This window comes from Furipterus horrens, unplaced genomic scaffold, assembly GCF_987537825.1.
Source record: "Furipterus horrens unplaced genomic scaffold, mFurHor1.1.pri manual_scaffold_1, whole genome shotgun sequence".
Classification (NCBI taxonomy): Eukaryota; Metazoa; Chordata; class Mammalia; order Chiroptera; family Furipteridae; genus Furipterus; species Furipterus horrens.
This window is the reverse complement of record NW_028327171.1, coordinates 167,935,197-167,956,208: the sequence shown is the minus strand read 5'-3', so window position 1 is coordinate 167,956,208 and position 21,012 is coordinate 167,935,197. Positions and strand designations below refer to the sequence as shown.

The 21,012-nt window shown below is 41.4% G+C and overlaps 1 protein-coding gene and 1 pseudogene across 5 annotated transcripts; one reads left to right on the top strand and one right to left on the bottom strand.

The window, feature by feature from the left end:
- Window positions 1–2,151: 2,151 nt before the first annotated feature.
- LOC150022239 (deoxynucleotidyltransferase terminal-interacting protein 1 pseudogene) lies at window positions 2,152–3,086 on the top strand (annotated as a pseudogene).
- A 4,743-nt stretch (window positions 3,087–7,829) lies between these two features.
- On the bottom strand, window positions 7,830–20,683 carry CDCA7 (cell division cycle associated 7). 5 transcript variants are annotated; one of them, XM_090280792.1, is made up of 10 exons: window positions 20,544–20,683; window positions 17,603–17,728; window positions 16,948–17,184; window positions 14,234–14,473; window positions 13,862–13,939; window positions 12,771–12,971; window positions 10,497–10,634; window positions 9,799–9,948; window positions 9,235–9,371; window positions 7,830–8,784 (listed from the first exon to the last, which is right to left on the bottom strand). In XM_090280792.1, exons 1-10 carry the CDS (start codon window positions 20,562–20,564, stop codon window positions 8,754–8,756), a joined length of 1,359 nt encoding a protein of 452 aa, XP_090136918.1. In that variant the 5' UTR covers window positions 20,565–20,683; the 3' UTR covers window positions 7,830–8,753. The 5 variants fall into 5 exon arrangements, with proteins under 5 accessions (XP_090136918.1, XP_090136922.1, XP_090136925.1 ...); XM_090280796.1 differs by having other exon boundaries at window positions 16,948–17,052; XM_090280799.1 differs by having other exon boundaries at window positions 16,948–17,052; window positions 17,603–17,725.
- Window positions 20,684–21,012: the final 329 nt, after the last annotated feature.

Here is a 21,012-nt window from a genome sequence, read left to right as displayed (position 1 = left end):
TTTTGAAAATATGTAACTGTTTTACATCATTATAAAACAAAATAATTTTAAATTCTAATTTTTAAAAAAGCAGTCTTTAAAATCAAATGCGTAATAAAACAGATAAACCTAACAACATATCAGGTTGGTGACTTAACCACATAAAAAGGAACTGTTTAAAATGATTTTGGAAACAGTAATTTGTACCAAAGGACTTACGCTAAGGACCAAAACAAAAATAACTCTAAACTGTTTTCACTAATAATATTAATATTTTAGTAATACTATTGGCATTACCCTGGCTGGTTTGGCTCAGTGGATTGAGCGTCGGCCTGCGAGCTAAGTGTCGCTGGTTCGATCTTCCAGTCAGGGCACATCAGAGAAGGAAAACTCTGACTCCAAAAAACCTCCGCTGCCTTGCGGCATACCTCTTCAGGGGAAAGGCTAAGGGAGTAAACCCCGACAGAAAATCCGGAGCCGGAGTCCCTAAGGCGGTTTGACGTTGTAGTCAACACCGGCAACTCCTGCGGCGCACCTGAAGCCAAGCTGTATCGACTCCGTCTTTCCCTTGGACCCTTCAGCTGCGAAGAGAGGGGGGGTCTGCTGCATGGGCAACAGCAGACCCTCCGTATCACCCTGCCCAGGCTCTGTAGCTTCAGCTTCACTGGAGAGGACACTCCAGCGTCATCGCAAGATGTCGATTCAACACGGGAGGAGACAGATACTGTGTCACTCCCGAGTCGGACTGCACAGCCATTCTCAGCGGTGCAGATAGACTCTTAAGAAGCTACACCATCGTCTCTCGAGACGGACGGCTGCCGACGACGACTATTGGCATTATTATTCTGAAGGCATCTACATGCATACATAGTAATATTAACATATAAACACTAATATAATTGCTTATGTATAAGCATATTTATATAAGTTGTGTATACATATAAAATTATACAGAATGATAATATACATGAAAGAAAGATGTTTTGAAAACAAAATACTTTGGAGTAATGGCTGATTCTAGCTTGGGGCAGAAAATATATAAAGAGCCTAAAACTTTTTGTCTTACCAAAAAACAAAGGAAACTATCAAAGACCACTGGGGTCATATCAGAAGGATGCAGGGAACTACATGAAGAGGCTCCCATTGGGCCAAAATTGGGCCTCAATAAGAATAACAAGTGCAGTGGACTGAAAAACGTCAAATATTTGAAAAATCCAGGAGTTAATATGATGATACATTAGGGGACATATCTTGATAGTCACCATTAAAGGATACCAGAGAAGTGATTTTTTTTTTTTTAACTCTGAAAACTGGGGGGAAAAATAAGTCCATAATATGTCTTTTCTATACGAATTCTCCCTAGAATTAAATAGTTGATGAGGGAAAGTTTCCAGCTGATTACTGAAGAAGGAAAGAATTTTCAGGAAAATGTTCACCAGTAGCTACTAGCGATACAAAAAGGGAGAGTCTTCTGATATCGGTATACAGCACTATGGATAAAGGGCTGTTGCTGTCTGGATCAGGTCAAACTTCCAGATCTAACAGACAGGACAGAGGAACATGTTATATGACACCATGGAGTTACAATTTATAAAATGTGGGAAACTACAGGAAAAAAAAGACTTTTTTCAACAAATAAACTGCAAGAAGGTGAAGAATGGAGGGAAAACCAATTTTTAATTGAAAGGAAAGGAAAGGAAGGAAGGAAGGAAGGAAGGAAGGAAGGAAGAAAGGAAGGAAGGAAGGGAGGGATTAACATTTCTGAATTCAAATAAACCAACTACATAAATGAAAAATGGGAGGGGATAGGATAGTAAAAATTTAAATACTGACTGAATATTTAATATTAAGGGGCTCTTGTTAATTTCAGTAAGTGTAATAATGATATTTTGATTATGGTTTTTGAAAGTCATTATTTTTTAGAAATATTGAAGTTGTATGAATGTCATAATGTCTGGGGATTTCTTCAAACTAATTTAGTGTGTAGGGGGCGTAAAGGAGTATAGATGAAACAGGATAGACCATGAGTTGACCACTGCTGAAGTTAGTAACTGGCACGTGGCTGAGGGTGCAAGTGGAGGTGGGGGAGGCTTTTCTCTTTAAAAAAATCTTCTGAGGCCACTTTCTGGTGGGTGGCAGAGTTGGGCTGGAGTTGTGAGTGTCGGGGGCTCCATGGGGGCGGCTGGCAACACCAAGCAGCCATGGGGACCCGGCTGGACAGAGTCGGGCAGCCCCCAGCTGGGAGACTCAGGTTCACCGGGGCAGCTAGTTCTCAGGAACTCTTGGAACATAATATAAAGCACCGGCAGGTGCAGCAATGGGCCCCCTGCTCACAGATGACAAGTTTCACAGATTCTGCCACCTCCATGGACCTCTCCTGAGCTGTGCTGCAGCCTAGCATCAATGAGAACATCCAGACTGTCCCCAACAGGTACCTGAAGTTCTTCTAGAAGGTAGCACTAAATATGCAAAACAACACTGGGGAAGATGTGGATGTGGAGCTGCTGACCCGGGAGGCCTGCTGGAGCTGCCTGGAGCAGGCTCAGCTACTTTCTCAGACGGGAGAAAAAGTTATACCTAGATTGACCCATGAGCTTCCAGGTATGAAGTGTGGTTGGCAGGCAGAAGAGGAATGTGCCCATCCAGGAAGCCCCATTCCCCAAAAGAGAGAGCCTCTTGGACATATCCTGTCAAATGACTGGGGAGCCACCGTCATGGTGTGGAAATCAAAATCCTGTGAACCAATCCACCAAGAAGGCCCCAAGGAGGACCTAGCTTGGCTGAGTAAACCGGACACCTTTGTGTTGGGATCTCCAGCCAACGAAGCCTTGGGGATGGAGAATCTACATCAAGCACCCATACCTTTTCAAGTATGCAGCTGATCCCCAGGACAAGACTGGCTGGCCAAGCAGCATCGCATGCAGGCAACGGGGGAAGATGGCCTACTTCCTCACCAAGGAGGACATCTGGGACCTCGCTGCTAGCAATGACTATGCCTGGACCAGAAGTCAGAGGAGCTGAAATCCTCTTTCCTAGCACACTTAGCCTTCCTCCAAGACCCTCTTAGCCACATGGCTGAGGCCACAGCTGAGGCTGCTCCTAGATGAATGATAGTGGCATTAAGCTGAGCGTGGGCTAGTTTGTAGGGACTCCCTGAAGAGCACCCTCAGACTGCCATGTAGTTCTATATTTGTAAAGCTATTAGGATAAGAAGCAATTAAACAGTTTGTAATAAACATTTTAAAAAATTTCTTCTATACACTAAATTTTTGTCACCAAAGCTTTCCCCCAATGAATGGATAGCACTTGGAGCCACTACATCTAAATTATCTTTTGTGCCTTATTTCTAGCTCAATAATATAAATGCTTTACTGAGTAGAATAGAGGTATTCCTTTATAGTTAGTATGATGAACTAAGTTGTATTTCCCATTGAAAAAAATACATTATTAGAATTACATTTTTAAGGAATTGACCATGAGAGCTTCACAGCAGGCTAAGCATTAGATCGCAAAGACAGGTTTACACCTCAGGAATCAATACTTTCAATGTTAGGATCTACCATTATTTCTCCTCCATGTTAGTTCTCACTCCCTAAATCTCAGGAACTTTCCTACCCATGACACTCGACTTATCTTTTGATAAATATTTAATAAACATTTGTTGAGTATCCACTATATCATAAAGGTATTTGGATTGAAGATCATCTTGCTTTCAAGGACTTCGTGGTCTAATGAGGGAAAAAAGCTAAAATAAACTATGAGTAGCAGATATATGTCATGACCTAGGTATATAGCCAGACCTATCAGAATACCTTAGAAGGCCCTGGCTGGGTAGCTCAGTTGTTAGAGCACCATCCTGTTACGTCGAGGTTGCAGATTCAATCCCCAGTCAGGGCACACACAAGAATCAACCAATGCATGCATAAATAAGTGGAACAACAAACTGAAGTTTCTTTCTCTTTCTGAAAATCACCAAGGAAAAAAAGAAATCCTCAGAAGTGTTTGGCTCTATCTCTCTTCTCAGGATAAGAGATGGGCTCTTGAGTCTTCAGAAATTACTTAACCTCATTGAGTCACCTCATCTCTAAAATCCCTGCTATGAAGAACTAACATACACTGTGCCTGGCATGTAGGAGATGCCCAACTAAGTCTTGTTTCCCTCCTTTGTCAAATATTTATAATGTTGGATTGAGCACTACTGCAACCATACATTATCAGCTGGTACCTTTTAAAAAAATATTTTATTTATTTATTTTTAAAGGGGAAGGGAGGGAGAAAAAAAGGGAGAGAAACATCGACATATGAGAGATACATCGATCAGTTTCTTCTCGCATGCCCCCAACTGGCATGTGCCCAGACCAGGAATCAAACCTATGACCTTTTGGTTCACAGGGCAGCACTCAGCCCACTGAGCCACACCAGCCAGGGCTCAGCAAGTATTCTCATCTGACAATGAACTTCCAACAAATTCAAGTCACAGGATTACACAAAACAGTGTTTATTTGGCCAGCTATGCACATTTGCAGCCTTAAAGAATGAGGCCACCTACAGTGAGACATGCCTCCCATTTTTATTTCCAGTTAAGTAGCTTACCTCCTCTCCCTCCATCCATGGACTGCATCTAAGCTCACCTAGAATTCTGGGCAGCTTAGGTCTACAGACCAGGCTCACACTACAAAATCCCGATCTCCAACCTTCCTTCATCCCTGTAATTAAGAGTTACAGAGCTTTCTAGAAATCTACTTTAACCCAAGATTTAGGCACAACACTAATTACAGCGTTACTCATAAAAGCAAGAGACTGTTAACAATCCAGATACAGTAGTCCCTCGCTATATTGCGGTTCACTTATCACAGCCTCACTGTATCGCAGGATTTTAAAAAATCTTATATTTAATTATTTATGGTGGATTTTTTGCTATAACGCAGGATTTTGCGGAACTGTATGTTGTTAAAGTTACATAGGTTTAAGAGTGTAGAATAAATGTAAGGTTTCTACATCATGGGGGGGGGGGGGGTGTCTGGAACGTAATTCCCGCGATAAGTGAGGGAATACTGTATCCCAAGATTGGAAATTGTTTAAGTTATGGACCGTCCACATAAACAAATACCGCCATATAGCCATTCAAAGTGTTTTGACATTCTTCATGCTAAAGAATTTGTACGTTGTACTTACAGTATAAATGCTACCATGTAAAGCAAAATGTAGAGATTGACAAAACCCAAATGTCAGTAACTTTCAGCCTTAAATGGTATCTCCTCTGTTTTTCATTCTTTCCTTCAAACAAGTCTTGCATCATCTGGATATTATCATGGATAGTCTTCTACATGGAACAGGTCAGTTTCCCTGCAACCAGTCCATTCCTTACACATCCCCAAGGAAGATCCACAGCAGCTCACTGCCACTCCACGTTTTAGTCCCACCTCCATTGGCTCATAGCAACACTACCTTTGAAGTTCTTGCCCTCCTCTTAGCCTCCCTCCTCCTTCCCCAACTTTGTAGTTCATCTAAGGAGTCTTCTCCTACCCACAGGACTTTCATGCCCCACAGTTAAAAGCCTGAGGGGTTTCCAGCATCTATGCTGAATGATCCAATACCCTGGTTTCCTATTACCCCACTCAGCCCTACTGACCACACAGCCCTCCGCCCCCTCCTAGCCCTACCCCTCTCCCAGCTCAACAGCAGTTTCTCCAGAAGCCATTCAGCCAGGCATGCACCGCCCCCCCCCCCCCCAAGCTGCCCTTATTCTCACTGACAGAACCTGATTAACCCCCTCCTCTGCTTTGCTGACTCCCAAGGCAGGCAAGTTCAGGTTAGTTTAAAACAAAAACAACAAAACCGTAACACACCAGTCTAGCTCTGCCACTTTAGCTATGATATGACATTGGACAGTTGTCACCTTCTCTGAACTTACTTCTTCATCTCTGAGATATTGCCCCATAGATGTGTGGTTAACATTAACATAAAATAAGAGTTGCTGTCACTTTCCTGTCAAAATGTAATACTCTCCAGCCCCACTCCAAAGTCCTGCACTATACTGCCTTGCTCTGGTCTGCAAATAACCCAATTTCCTACCTGATCTTGAGCCATCAGGAGCTCCCTCTTCTTTGTTCCAAAAATACAGCACAATGGATAAGAACAGTGTGGTGATTGCTGGGGGAGGGTGGTATAGGGGGACTAAATGGTAATGGGGAAAAATATAAAAACCTAATAAATTAAAATAAAACACAAACCCTTCCTACAGCACCCTCTACTGCCTTTGCCCCTCTTCATTATGAAATTACTGAAGTCCATTAGTTTGTATTTTCTCTCTCAGCCCCTTAGTAATGGCATTAAAAGTAGATACCATATCAACTTCAGAGAATCCAGGATGAAGTATAAAGGCAATTCTTGGTCATTTGGAGCATGACTGCCATAACATTAACTTCTCACATCTAACAGTCAAAACTTCAACTCCAAGGACAGTGTGCGGCACTTTGAAGTGGAGTGTGTGGGAGAAAGCAAGGGGCTCCCACAGCCAAGGCTGGGACTGAGCAACTGACCTAGTTTCCCCGTCAGTTGGGAGTCCTTACAAAACCCATGGGCCCATCAATGCTAGAAAATGCTTGGCAATGAGAAAATGCCACTTTTCCTCTCTTCATTCCAATTCAGGTTATGTCTTAGTCTTAGTTCTTCCACTAGACTGTAAATCCTTTAAGAGTAAAAAGGCCTTGGGAGTCAACTGTTACTAGTCAGTAACAATTCTGAGTAACTAAAAACTTAAGCTTCCCAATTTCATACCTAAAAATTTTGGATAAGATTCTAGTTTATGAAGATGTCCATTTCTTTTGGATCTATATAGAGTATGTTATAAAACTTCAAATGATTATGCATAGGGTAAACAGGGTTTCTCCTATAACTCTAGAGCAGGCCATACTGCCTGTCACACTTTTTATAACACTCCAGGAACATAAAAAAGACTTAGTTCATGTGCCGTATTAACATAGGCTGCAGCAGGATCTGGCGCACAGGCTGCAGGTTGCCAACACTGCTTTAAAGAACCGGACTAGGAGCTTTCAGCCCATGCCTTTGTCTTGATTCTCAGTCTTGGAAAAGCTTCAAAGCATAGAGCACATTTAATAAATATCTGAATGGTTGATAAAAGCAAGCCAGGTATTGTGAAATTGCCATTAGTTCTTGGGTTGGCAAATGGTAAAAGGAAACACTGCAAACTTCATGGGCACATATTATTTTCTATCTGGCAATCTAACTGTCTTGGCTGGGCCCTGTTCAAAAGAGCTGGTCTTGGACCTTCAAAAACTTAACACAAAAGGGAGACTCCAGCAAAGACAGAAATGGTCTGTTGTTTAAATATGAGAAAAAAAATTAGAATTCAGTGCAGTAAGATTGAGCATTAAAGATTTAAAAAGGCAGACAAGCTAGAAATAAAATGTTTTATTATCAAAATAAAAATTTTGTATAAAAGCATTACAGATCAAAAGCTCTATTTACATTTATTGATCCAAGGTCCAATTATGCATCTAACACTGAATGGGAACAGCGACAGGCTGCACATGCAAAGTAAAATGGACAAACACTTAGATTCCACCTCTACCATTAATCGTTTTATGATTAATGCAAAGAACGAGGGAGGGGGAGACGGCACATGAAATCTGCCCAGAAACTAAAGTGGCAGAGATGTTAAGTTCACAACTAGAAAGTCACCCATCTCCAAAAAGGCACTTCTCATTTTTCTAAAAGTGCTTAAAACCTGAACACGAACTTGTGCCTAGATTATTTTTTCAAGAAAGCAAAAATTATGCACATGGACAACAGGGTGGGGACTGTCTGTGGGAGAGGGGGGCGGGGGGCGGGGGCGGGGCAGGGGAGAGCCATGGGGAGAAAAAGAAAGCAAAAGCTGCAAATTGTAGGCTAACGTTAGTATCAATTTTTCATGCAAAATGATCAAGAACTTATTTTAAATATCTCACATTTATGAATGGAAATAAACTTGGCAAACTACCATGATACCTAAGTTTTATACCATGAATTCAGACCAGTCTATTTCTGAAGTCTCACCATCCTGGCTCCCTAGGTTGTCTTTTCTACAATGACTGCCCATAATTCTGTGCGTTGTGATGGCGGGAGCCCGATGCACCACCCAACCTCATAGTGGGAAATATTCCCAACTAAATCTTGGTGGTGACAACTTGTACAATAAACACAATACATAAAATATTCTCATGAGAGGTGTCCAAAGTAACATACCCCACTTTCCAACAATCACCTCATCCCTCCACATAGTTTTTAAGACCTTTGCACCTTGATTCTGTTAAAAATGTCAACTAGTGTGACAATTATACCCACTGTTTTTGTACAGACAAGTTAGAGGGCTGGTCTCAATAGGTGTAGTTAGTTACCACCACTATTGTGTTTCTAAGTGCTTGGTTTTATACGTGGATTCCAGGGCTATTTCAACGCCAATTAAATCAAACATGCTTTCATAAGACTGTCATTTAAAAAGAATTCAGAAACTAGATGGAGAGACCTACTGTAAAAAGAGGGGCGAGGGGCAGGAGAAAACAAAAGAGAAAGAGCAAGAGGGCAAAGCATAGCCAGCAATCGTCCTTTGTGATGCTTGGAAACATGTCTAATGAGATTAACTTGCTTTGCGTTTCCTATAAAACAGACTGATCACCAGAATTCTTAGCTCAGGTTTCAACCACAGGACAAAACTGAAAACTTTAACAAGGAAGATCGGTGCAGTGGAAGGCAGGTAGTAGATCTTCCAAATATTATGCTTGCATCTCAAACTCGTGCTTCAGACTGAAAAACGAAAAAGGAACGAGTCAGGGTATCATTTTCAAACTAAGAAGTCTCTTTAAAAGCCTAATTCCCTCTTTAAAAAATTATTTTTATTGCCCTAGACGGGTAGCTCAGTTGGTTAGAGCGTTTTCCCAACACACTGAGGTTGCAGGTTTGATCTCTGGCCAGGGCACATACAAGAATCAACCAAGGAGTGCAAATTAAATGGAACAACAAATCCATGCTTCTTTCTCTCTCTAAAAAAAGTTTTTATTGAATTATAACATGTTTTAACATAACATATTAAGTGTACAACTTAAATTTTTATACACACTCAATGTGCCCCTTTCTAGTCAATACCTGCACCCTCCACCCAGAGAAAACCGCTACTCTGACTTCTACCATCCTATTTATTAAGACACATAGTGAATACAATATTTGTGTGTGGAAAAGAGAAAACCCAACCATTACCTTTTCAAGTAAGCATGCACATTCCCAAAGCCATGATATTTGGCCAAGTACACAAGGACCCCAGTCGCACATCGCCCATCTCGCTGACGGCAGAAGCTGCAGTTGCAGATTCTTCGACAAGGTGGGCAATGCCAGGTCTGAAAGGGAATTGCGAAAAGAAACAGTTAAGTCAAATCTACTCCCTCTCCCTCTTACGTATCTACTCCTATTTAGCCTCTAAGATGGATATCATCAATTGTTTTTACATCTTTATTTTACAAAAATCTTAACATGGTTAATAGCCATTAGTTATGCCTAATGTTCCTTTAGGAAACCCAGCACAGAAAGTCTCACAGCAATTACCAGGCTGAATGGAGGATCTGATTCCCCTGAACAGTCAGGTACTGAGCACCCCAGAAGCCGCTCACACCCACCCAGCGCCAACATAAGGAATACACCTGCCTCTTGGGAAATGTAGGCCCCCACAACACTAAGGGCTCAACCCTTCTGCTGATGCCATCTTTCTGGCCCAATCAGCTGGTGTCTGACCTTCAAGCCCACAGAACAATCCCTCAAGGCACCTACTGGGTCAAGCAGAGCATCCTTGACCTCTTCACCGTAACGGTTTCGAAGGCAGGGACCGCAGAACTGGCCTCGAACACCCCAGCACTCTGGGTTTCTGCAGTTTGTTTTGGTATCAATGGTTTTCTGGCGGCACTGGTGACAAGTAGATCCCTACCCGTAAAAAGCAAACAAAAAACACCACAGCTTTTTGTAAAGAAAAATGGCATATTTAAAGAATGTCCTTCTTTATGGGTATAGTCTGACATCTCTAATTTTATTTCAGGTCTTACATACACAGGTATATGCTGGGGCATAAATAGTATCTCAAGCAGGGCGATTTCATTCAATTGGCAGACTCAATATTATCAGAACTACCTTCCTTCCAGTAAAGATCGTATCATACAAAAAAAACCTTGCCCCAAATCCTTTATTATCTTTAGCACATCAATACCCACCTACGCAGACACACATCACAGGTACACAGTAAATATATGCTGGATGAATCAATTTTAAGAGAAAAGATTTAATGCTACTGAAGACACATTAAGAGAGCTAGATCCCAAGGATGCTACAAAACTCTCTTCTCTTACGTGAAAACAACACACAGGCTCCCATCCCATATGCCAAGACATTTAGATCACTAACAAGACTACGAAAACAAGCCGTCCTTCCTTTCTCACAAACATTGACACCTTTGGACATACAGTAGAGGCTCTTACCAATGAACGGCTATATATCTTCTCTCGAGAATTGTTGCAGATGTTGTCCAACTCCTCCTCTGTTATTTCTTCCACTGGGCGAATTACATGCGGAAGGGTCACGGATCCAGGGGGACGGCCTCTGCGCACATCATCGTCCTGCGTAACCACAAGCACGGAACAGTGTTCTTATTGGCCCTCCCAGCTCTGAATCTCAGACACCTGATTTATAATCTCTTCAGAGAATTCAACCTGGAAATCTTTCTTACTGAGAGAAGGCAAGTCCTAAGTTTGCAAGACACTGTCATGGAAATGATTCCTACAACTAAGACAAGCCGATGAAGAAAACTTTGATTTCCTCACCTGCTAACAAAAATCATCAAATATTCCAGACAGTCACAACTTGGAGATGTAAGAGAATCCATATATAGAAGAGAAAACTTAAAAATGTAGTGTGTGGTAAAGCCTTTAAACAGTTCAAATCTTCCTCAATGTAAGAAATTCTATAGTGGAGAAAAACCTTACAAACATATGGTATGTGTCAAAGCTTTTACCCAATTTGCAAGCCTTATTGAGCATCAGAAAATACATACTGAATAGAAACATTATAAACCTAATTTATGTAGCAATGCTTTTATTCAAAGCTCAAGTTTTAGGACTCACCGAAAAATTCAAGAGAAAGAAAACTTACACGTATAATTGAGATAAAACTCAAGCAAGTGCTCAAGACTTACTGAATATCAAAGGATCCGTCATGGAAAGAAACCATATATTGGGTTGGCCAAAAAGTCCGTATGATTTTTTTCCAAAAAATAAAAGACACACTTTTTTCATTTTCAGCAGTAACTTTATTGATTTGGATATTTTGAGTATGTTGGCTATCTCCTCCATGGTAGAACTTTAGACTGCTCTCAATTAATGTCTCAATGTGACCGCAACTTCAACTCGCCTACCAACTGTGGAACATTGTCCTCTGAGAACTCACCAGCACAAAACTGCACAAACCACTTCTGACACATTTGATAGGTCACAGCACCTCCTCCATACACTGCACAAATCTTTCTTTGAGTTTCAGTTGTGGTTTTACCTTTCTTGAAATAATAAAACATAATATGCTGTGCATTTTCTTCCACCTTCGATATAAAAATGGCTATACAAAAATTCACCAGTTTTGTAAGGTTTTTTTTAATGCACACTGATATGACAGCTGTCACAATACAATCAATACAATCTAATGAAGTTAAAGACAACTAAGCACTACTAGAGCCATCTTACAGAAAAAACAAATGATGTTTTTGGCCAGCCCAATAAAACCATGTATGTGGCAAAGCCTATAACCAGGGCTCATACTTCACTTGATATCAGGATATACATCTTTGAGAGAAACCATACAAATGTATGGCAAGACTTATCCAGAGTTTATGCCTCACAAAATGGAATTCTTACTAGAGAGAAACCTTACAAAGATATTAAGTGTGATCAGTTTTATTAACAATATACAACTTTCTGGTCACGACAGAGTTCATATAAGATGGAAACCATACAAATATGTCAAAGACCTTGAACAATGACCTGGATTGATCAAAGAATACCTACTGGACAGAAACATTACACATGTAATGAAGATGTTAAGTTTAATAAATTCTTTCAATGAATGACACAGGAAAATTCATACTAGAGGACACCAAGTCTATTACTTTTAAAGATAAACCAACATCAGATGTTAAATTGCACAGAGAATTATAATTATTTAAAACTCATGAGAATGCAGTGTGTCAATAGATCACATAAATCTGTGGAAAGGTCTTAATTATCTTCAGTTTATAACATGTTTTTACTTGCTTATTTGAGGTTTCTTGAAAAGGCTACATTGTTACTGATGACATAAAACAACAAAAGAAAACCCACAAGCCCTGGCCAGAGTGACTCAGTTCACTGAAGCATCGCCCCATGGGCAGAGGGGTTGTGGGTTCAATCCCCATCCAGGTGCATGTGATCCCCAGTCCAGGCACCTATGGGAGGCAACCAATCGGTGTTTTCTCTCTCACACTGATGTTTCTCTCTCCCTTCCTTTCTCTAAAAAAAGCAGTGAAAAGATGTCCTTGAGTAAAGATAAGAAAAAATTTAAACCATCAGATAAGTTGGTGTGACATTAACAATTCTGAATGGTTTGATAAGAACGCTTAATGTGAATCATTTGGTGTTGAGGCTGTGTGTGTACCTGTGTTGTGTATATGATAATGGGTCTCCAGAAGATGAAAAGCAGAAGAACAAGCACAAATGTGCAGAACTCACATTCATGTAGCCGTCCATGGTCTTCCTCTTTCTCACCAACATGTACTTATCCTCCTTCTCTTCCTCCTCCTCCTCCATGGGTAGAGCACTAAGGGACCCAAGGATCCGGGACCTTGACCTGGTAAGAGGACGCACTCTGCGATCGGGGCTCCTCTTAGAAGTAACACCTTGGAATGTACGCCTTCGGGGTGTCTTCGATTGCTAAACAAAGTACATATTACAAAATCCACTTATTCCAGAATGAAGAAAAGTGGCACCTTCTCCTTATGTATGTTTTTAAGTAAAAGGAGAGCTCCACTTCCTAATTTTCTTTATGCTTTCTATGATGCATGGGAAATGAGCCCAAAAACAACACAACCATTGTAATTTTGCTTTTGTAACACGAAGCCCAGTTTCTCTCAAACTGAAAGATAACTTATTCATCTACGTAAAGATATAAGAACAAATCTCGTTTTCCACAACAACCTTCTCTACGACATCTCTTGAGCCCTGACACATACTCACTGTTTCTACATTGCACAAGAAAGAAATGTATGTGTAGTTTTCCTTCTTCCATTCCTTGTTCACTTCCTCCCTTTCTCTCCTTAAGGAAGGATGGGGAAAGAAGGTCTTTTCTTTTGTACCACAGCAGACACATGAAATTCCCTGAGTTGCACCAGCTTAGTTCCTCAGAATACAATCACACATACGTATTAGGCCATGACTTGGTTAAAAAAATCTTTTTTCCTTCTCAGATTTTAAAAACATCTATAACTATGTATCTACCATGGAAGAACAATGTGCTAATGCTGGTAATACAGGAAAAATACTTTGCTATCTCTATTCCTTGCCCTTATGAGGTTGAGTCTAGCTGGAAAGAGAAATAACCAATCAAAAGGGGGTTGCGACGGCACAAGCGTAGCGACAGCAGGCCGTACCTTCCCCAGGACACAAGGAAGAGCTCCCAGAGACTCAGCCGAAGGCTTCCTCTATTTCCTCTTGGTCTATGAGACCACACAAAATATAGAGATTGAATTTTCTCAAATATCATAACAAATCTACTTTAGACCTGCCCAAAATACTATATTGAACAAGCAAGGGTTTGCACTTACAGAACTAGGGCCTGGCAGGGAATGCCGTCCAGGGAATGAGCCTGGAAAACTTTCTAATTCTGACATCAATTTTGCAAGCTAAAAGGGAAGGAAGGAAAGCAGACATTATTGGTTTAGAACAACTGCTAAAAACGAACAACTTCTGGAAATTGCTATACTACATCTCAAAGAGTTTCTGATTTCCCCTACACATTTACTAAGACTTTAATAGATTTTTTAAAAATTAGTTTACGGAAAGAAACACATTTTAAGCACATATTGTAAAGAATTCATAGCTACACTGAAAACAATTCCTGACACAGATAACCAACAAGTGGCTTAGAGGAAGGCGGGGAAGAGTTCATTCTAACACATTCCAAGTCAGATACATACCATTGCTTTGTTTTGCTTTATATTTAAAGCCCTTTTCTCCAAAAAATTCACGCCATTTTCATCTTCTGAATCAGAATTGGGTTCAGTCACAGATTTCTCTGCAGGCTCTGGGACTGCTGCTCTTTTGCTGGCTGCTCCCCTGGTCCTTCGAGTGGGAAACGTCGAGGCCACCCGCAGAGGAGGCCCAGACCGTCTGCACTGGCTGCGGGTCCTACAGCCAGCACGGTCTGACTGGAACCTCTGATCAGAACAATTGCGTCATTAACGACTTATTTGTCCAACAGGCTACACCAGCATGACTACAAAATCCCCTTTGAACAAAAGATATTTGCATCAAATAAATCTTAATTGACTACTTTAATCGTCAAATTTTAATTGCTAGCTCTGGGTAACAAAATCAGCAATTACAAATAAATACAACAATCTGAGTGCACTTTAATTCAGGTAGCCTATTGGGGACACACTGTTACAAGTCTCCTCACAGCCTCTAGACCAGTGGTTCTGTGCTATTTTTTTTAAAAAAATGCAAAAATCCCAATTCTCTCTTTAATTTAAAAATAGATCTTTATGTATTTTAAAAGAATTCCTATAGGAACAAATACGTGTTCTCCCATAAATATGGTTTCAATGTTAATGGCAATATTAAACTATATTAAAGATGCCTCAAGGCTTTAATCTACTTTTTTCAAGAATTGTGGTCAAATTTACCATTTCGACCATTTTTAAGGGTATGGTTCACTGGCATCAAATATATTCATATTGTGTGACTATCATCTCCAGAATGTTTTCATTTTCTCAAACTGAAACTCTGTACCCGTTAAACAACTTTCATTCCCTCTCCCTGCAGCCCCTGGCAACCAACACACTATTTTCTGTCTCTCTGAAGCTGACTACTCTCTAGATAGCTCTCTAACCCACTTTTTACAAGACTAAAAATTTTAAAAAGTTAATATTATAAAGTAATATAGATTTCCATCATTAAATATGTATTAAGACTAGCTATTGAGGAAATGCAAATAAGAATCATAAAATACCACTTCATACCCACACACATTGCTGGTGGGAATGTAAAATGGTGCAGCCACTTTGGGAAAGTCTGTCAGATCCTCAGAAGGTTAAACAGTTACTCTATGACCTAGCAATTCCACTCCTTGGTATATACACAAAAGTATATGTTCACACAAAAACTTGTACATGAATGAACACAGCAGCATTATCCATAATAGCCAAAATGTACAAACAGTCCCAACATCCATCAACTGATGAATGGATAAGTAAAATGTAGTATATTAACACAATGGAATATTATTCAGCAGTAAAAAAGGTACCAAGTACTGGCACGTGCCACAAAAACGGAAGAACCTCAGTCAAACAAGCCAGTCACAAAGGACAGTATATTGTATGGTACCATTTATATGAAATGTCTAGAACAAGCATAAATCTATAATGATAGAAAACAGATTGGTGGTTGCCTGGGACTGAGTGTGTTGGGAAAGGATGCAAAATAACTGTTAATGGGTATAGGGTTTCATTCTGGGGTAATGAAAATACCCTAAAACAGATTGGGGCGATGGTTGAGGGGGAAAAAAAAATGAGAAGAAAAAAATTATCCCCCATAAGACCCATTTTTAAATTCAAAAATTTCTGAAATCCCCACAGCTTTTACTTCATGGACTTTAGTGTGCACAGATTGAGAGACTATAAAATGACAAAAAACTTTTATGAGTTCTGAAGACTTTTAATTGATTGGCATTTTATTGATTGCAACAATCAGAATCTCCAAAGAACTGAAACAATGCCCAGAAGTGATTCAGGCTGTAGACTATGTTTAGGTAACATCCAGATTTTCAGACCAGCCCTTGCAATAACTCCAACATGCACTGATTTAGACCAACACGACTTGTTACAGGAAATATTACATTACCGTGAAGTTTAGATAGTGGTAAAAACAGTCCCTGTACCAGGCACTCTCACTTCTGTCAGCGTCACTCAAGTGTGGTCCCAGGCAGCCAGACCACATTGAGCTGAAGAGCATGGACCTGACTGCAAATCAACACACTGCTTCCTTCATCAAGAAAGTATTGCTAACAAGAAAACCTCTGCAGAATTGAACAGCATGTTCAGGGAGAGCGTGGGTCCGAGATGCAGCAGCAGCAGCAGCAGCAGCAGCCTGAGCAGGACAGGTTAAAAAGGTAGAACAGTGTGCACAGGAAAAGCAAGACCAACGAGCAAAGGGGAAGCGGAAGGGCCCTAATTGTCATTACCTGAACTGAAGCCCCATGCACATGAGTTATCACAGGTTTTCCAAATGCATAGATCCACTAAGGGAACATTTACCAATGGCCCAGTCTATGCCAGGCACCGGACTGGGTACTCGAACTTAAATGTGAGTATAACTCATTTTGAGGACACATGCTTCTTCTGATTAGGCTGAATTTCTATATGGAAACCAGGAAGTTGGCTGATTTTATCTTACCAGTTTCCAAGATTTTCAGAGCCTATAAAATGCTCAGGCCTTACAAGAAGGACTACTTTAGCAATTTTTAATTGCTTGAAGACATAAATACTCTTTAAATTTAAAAAGATCCACAAAATCTCTGGCATGACTAAAATGAAAATTACAAAAAAAAAAAAAAAAAAACTTTTTTAAAGCAAGTATGCCATGCCTCAAAATGTACCTTATTTCTTGACATTGGTGAAATTTTCAAACTCACCATTTCATCTTGTATCTCACTCTCTGAGAAACCGCAAAATGATTCATCGTCAGAGTCGGCGTGAAAAATACTGGCCAGTTCGTTAGTGACATCTGGCCTTGGTTTCTGTAAAAATCCACAATGGTCTAATACATCTTGCACCTCACTTTCTGAAAAGCCGCAGAAAGATTCATTATCAGAGTCCTCATAAAAAACATTTGCCAGTTCTTCACTGATATCTGACCTGAATTTAGGTTTCTGTAAAATAAATAAATAAATGTGGTTGTGCATTTTTTCCCCCTTTTCAAGAACCAATTTTCCATAAACCGTGCAGAGAGCAAATCACATTCACAAGTGCATTACAAGAGAATAGCTTTTGTTACAAAGAAAAATGGTTCAGAGGTTTACAAATGATTTCTGAGTTGTTATGGCAAATCATCAAGCATGTTAGGTTAGGCGACATTTCAAAAGGATAGAATAAGTAGCTAATCTACCTCCAACAATTACTACCTAGAACCACAGCAAAAAGTGAAATGAAATTACAGTGCATACCATATTTTCATAACGGCTGTATAGAAATGTAGGCAAAAAGCAAGCAGTTTTAATCACGCACAAAGCATTTGGGGCATTTTGAGCACTGCAGACTCAATTCTGTTTATTCTCAGGCAGCACTTACCGTGTTTGCAAAATTATCAGAAGCGAAGCTGTCACAACTGTCATCAGAGGATGACGAGGTTTCCATGGAAATCAACTTCACATAGCTGAATTTCTTGAAGTTCTTCCTTACTCTGCGACCCTTCTGCTGCAAATGGAAATGGCAATACTATTAAGTGGATGCTCCCTACAGTATCTAACTAAAGACATCATTTTTTAGTTTAGTAAGTTCAAACAGCACAGATATGTCCATTTCTTATACCCTATATAGAAAAAGGAGGATTTGCAATTGCTACAAAATTTTTTTCAAAACTAGGTTAAATCCTAAAAAGAGATCCCTTTAAAGAAAAACTGTAATAATATGTATCAATTTATTCAAACATCTATGGAGCCACACCTCTACCCACCTGATGAGCCCCTGAGCTCTTAGCATTATCCTGAGCTCCCAGGGAGTTTAATGCCAAACTCCTAAAGTCTGGCCTTTAAAAAAACAATTAGACTGTACTTCTAAAAGTACAAAACGATAAAATGACTTCTCTCCCTCAGCCAAAAATCAAGCTCATGAGGGCTTTTTATGTAAGCTTTAGGCTATGCACTGTGATGCTAAGTTCCCAAACTACAAAAACTAGATAGTACCTCTACTTTAAGATGGCAGGTTTTCAAATAGGCCTTGTTCCAGCTGGGGTTGGGGTATGGGGTAGAGTGATTTCAGTACAAGTCCTTATAAATCAAATATATCAACCTAATGAATAAACGTACAAGGAGCCAAGTTAAAGGTCAAACAGCACTCCAAATTCAGGCAGAATGCCTGATTCTACTCCAGCCCTCGATTAGCCTGGCCTGACTTTCAACTCTTACAGAGTCCCCTTGCTATACCAAGTCTTAAGATTTTATAAGTCCTTTCATAAGGCACAAATTACTTGTAGATAGGAAAGTACCTCTCATTCACAAAACCTTTACAGCCTGGCACTGCTCAACAGAAAATGTATCTGGCATCTATCTCATATCAAAAAAAAAAAAAAAAAAAAAGCAGTTCCTGATATTTAAAATGTAATGAGATTTCTTAAATGTTTTATTAGTTCCTATATTTTCATTTTCTTATATATGACCATAGAATAGAAGTGACTCCTTACACTGAAAACTTGGAAAGAGCAAGCTCTGCTATGGCTTCTACCAAATAAAACCCATATGTGAGGGGTTTGGTGAACATAACATTCTTGACCTTCCTTCTACATCTAACATTATGCAATTTCATTGCAGTCTGTTACAAATAAAATTATTTTCATGATGATGGTACCCAACCACCCTATGCTCCTGAGTAGACTCCATTCTTCAATCATCTTAGAAAGTTTATGTCCTTTGTCCTTTTAGAAAGGCAAGAAAATGTGATAAAAAGTACAGCTATGCTACCTATTAAAAGGGATCTCAGAAATGCCCCCACTTTCCAGATGAGAAAATTAAAGACTCCAGTGAGATGAAATAGATTGTCCAAGATCATAGGGCTAGAAGGAGAACCCAAGCCTGCAGTCTCCTAAAGAGCACTGTTTTGCATCACTGCAGGAAGTATCACTATTTACTCATCCATGTATCTGCAAGCAGAGCCCCAAGCCAAGTAGATTCAAGGTAGGTATTCTACTGAAAGCTGTCAGGGAAATACTCGTATTTGCTGGGCTTTTCGCAAGTCAACACATGCCGAGAGTTAAGTTACCAGGCATGCGTTATATTTGGAGGAGAAGACATAGAAGAAACAAGCAAATAGTCACAGCTGAGATCAATTTTTTGGCAGGCTGATAATAACTAATAGTGCTTCATAGGTGTTTTTTGTGCCAGGCACTAAGTATGCTTTCACATTATGACTGACTCCTCGCAACGAAGGAGTATCATGACTCCCACTTAACAAATGGGGAAACTGAGATTCACAGAGGAGCGATAGATTAGTCAAGTAACACGACGGCCTAAATGTGAACCGAGGCACATCAGATTCCAAACTCAGGCACACAAGGTTTCTTCATCCCGAAAGCCAAAGCCTAGTTCCACGAATTTCTGAAACCACGCCCCCAACACGCTCTCCCCGGCCCCCAGCCTCCTCACTGGTGAGCTTACCCTAGATATGTACTTATTTTAAGCATGTCAAGCTCTTCCGCTTCGCCCAACCCCCACCATCTAACCTCTCCTAGTGTAGACCCTACGTTCCGGTTTCTCTTAAAAGCAAAAAGTAACGTTCCATTCGGGCAACATCCTGCAGTTTTGAGAGTAAGGCTGGAGGGCTGGGGAAGGGAATGGGGTAAAAAGCGAATGGCTGGAAACAGTTCGGACCGCCGAATACTTCATTTGCATTTAATCATCGCCTGGAACTAGAAACACCTCCGCCCCGAAGTGTTTGCGGGACCTTTAAACTTCAAACCCATCGACTTGAGCGGTTAGAAGCGGCATGGCTGAGGCAAACGCGGGTGGGGAGTTTGCCAAGGTTCCCCCCTCCGTGAGTGCGGGTGGAGCCGCCCACCCGCCCTGAGCTAAAACATTGTAAAGGGCTGGGGATGCTCTAGGGTGAACTCCCAGGGAGTCGGGAGAGCGGCACTCCCCTGCGCGCTCCACAGGTCCGGATTGGGCCCGCAGACACAGTGGGGAGCCCGCGGACACAATGGGGAGACCGGCCAGTCCGGGCTGCTGTAGGGCGCACGTGCACCTCGAGCACACGTGCGCCTGATCTCCCCAGCGCTGCCAACTAACCTGTAAACCTCTCAAACCTTCGATCCGCAAGTGCGCCAGTTCCGCAGCCCAGCGGGCACGGCCCCAGGCCCCGAATTACAGCACCCGCACAAAATCCAGGGCTTGCCGAAACGGGCGCCGCCCGGGACCGCCACCAGTTGATCAGAAACACTCAGTCCTCGGATTTGGAGAGAGTCGGCCCGCGCCCAGCACCCACCGTGCCCGCCCCTCGGGTTTGTCCGCCAAGCCCTCACCGGCACTCGGCGAGCATCCATGCCGGCAGCAGGGGCCCAGGCCCAAGCTTGGAGAGGGGAGACCAGGGTAGCCGCGAGCGCCGCCGTCCCAGCTAGGAGCAATGTCGGGGGGGCGGGAAGTGCAGACCCTGGCCCCGAAGGGCGGGGCTCGGGCCGACTTTCCCGCGGTGTGGCGTAGGTCCTGCAAGCTGTGGTAACGCCCCACCCGGGCGCGCGATCCGCTCAGCCCCGGGAATAAAACCGACTCGTAAAATATTCTTCTCTCAATGATTGCCTTGGAATGCCCCAAAATCCGCCTAAAAAGGTGGCGTTTTTAGAGTTTCCAGGATCTCTTTTTTTACGTTGCTGCACGGTCCTGAACGAACGGCGCGAAAGTGGTTTGTATTGCCGGGGGGGTTAGAAAGCTGATTTGCATGAATTGTGGGGCTGGGAGAAGAGAAGTGATGAGAGTAAGAGAAAGCACCGCGAG

Bases quoted from the DNA above. Each gene is read 5' to 3' on its own strand.
- CDCA7 (XM_090280792.1), bottom strand. From the start codon at position 20,564: ATGGATGCTCGCCGAGTGCCG. The intron at 10,635-12,770 runs GTGAGTTCTGCA...GTGGTTACGCAG, and splicing joins CCATGGACGGCTACATGAAT to GACGATGATGTGCGCAGAGG. The intron at 9,949-10,496 runs GTAAGAGCCTCT...TTTTACGGGTAG, and splicing joins AGATATATAGCCGTTCATTG to GGATCTACTTGTCACCAGTG.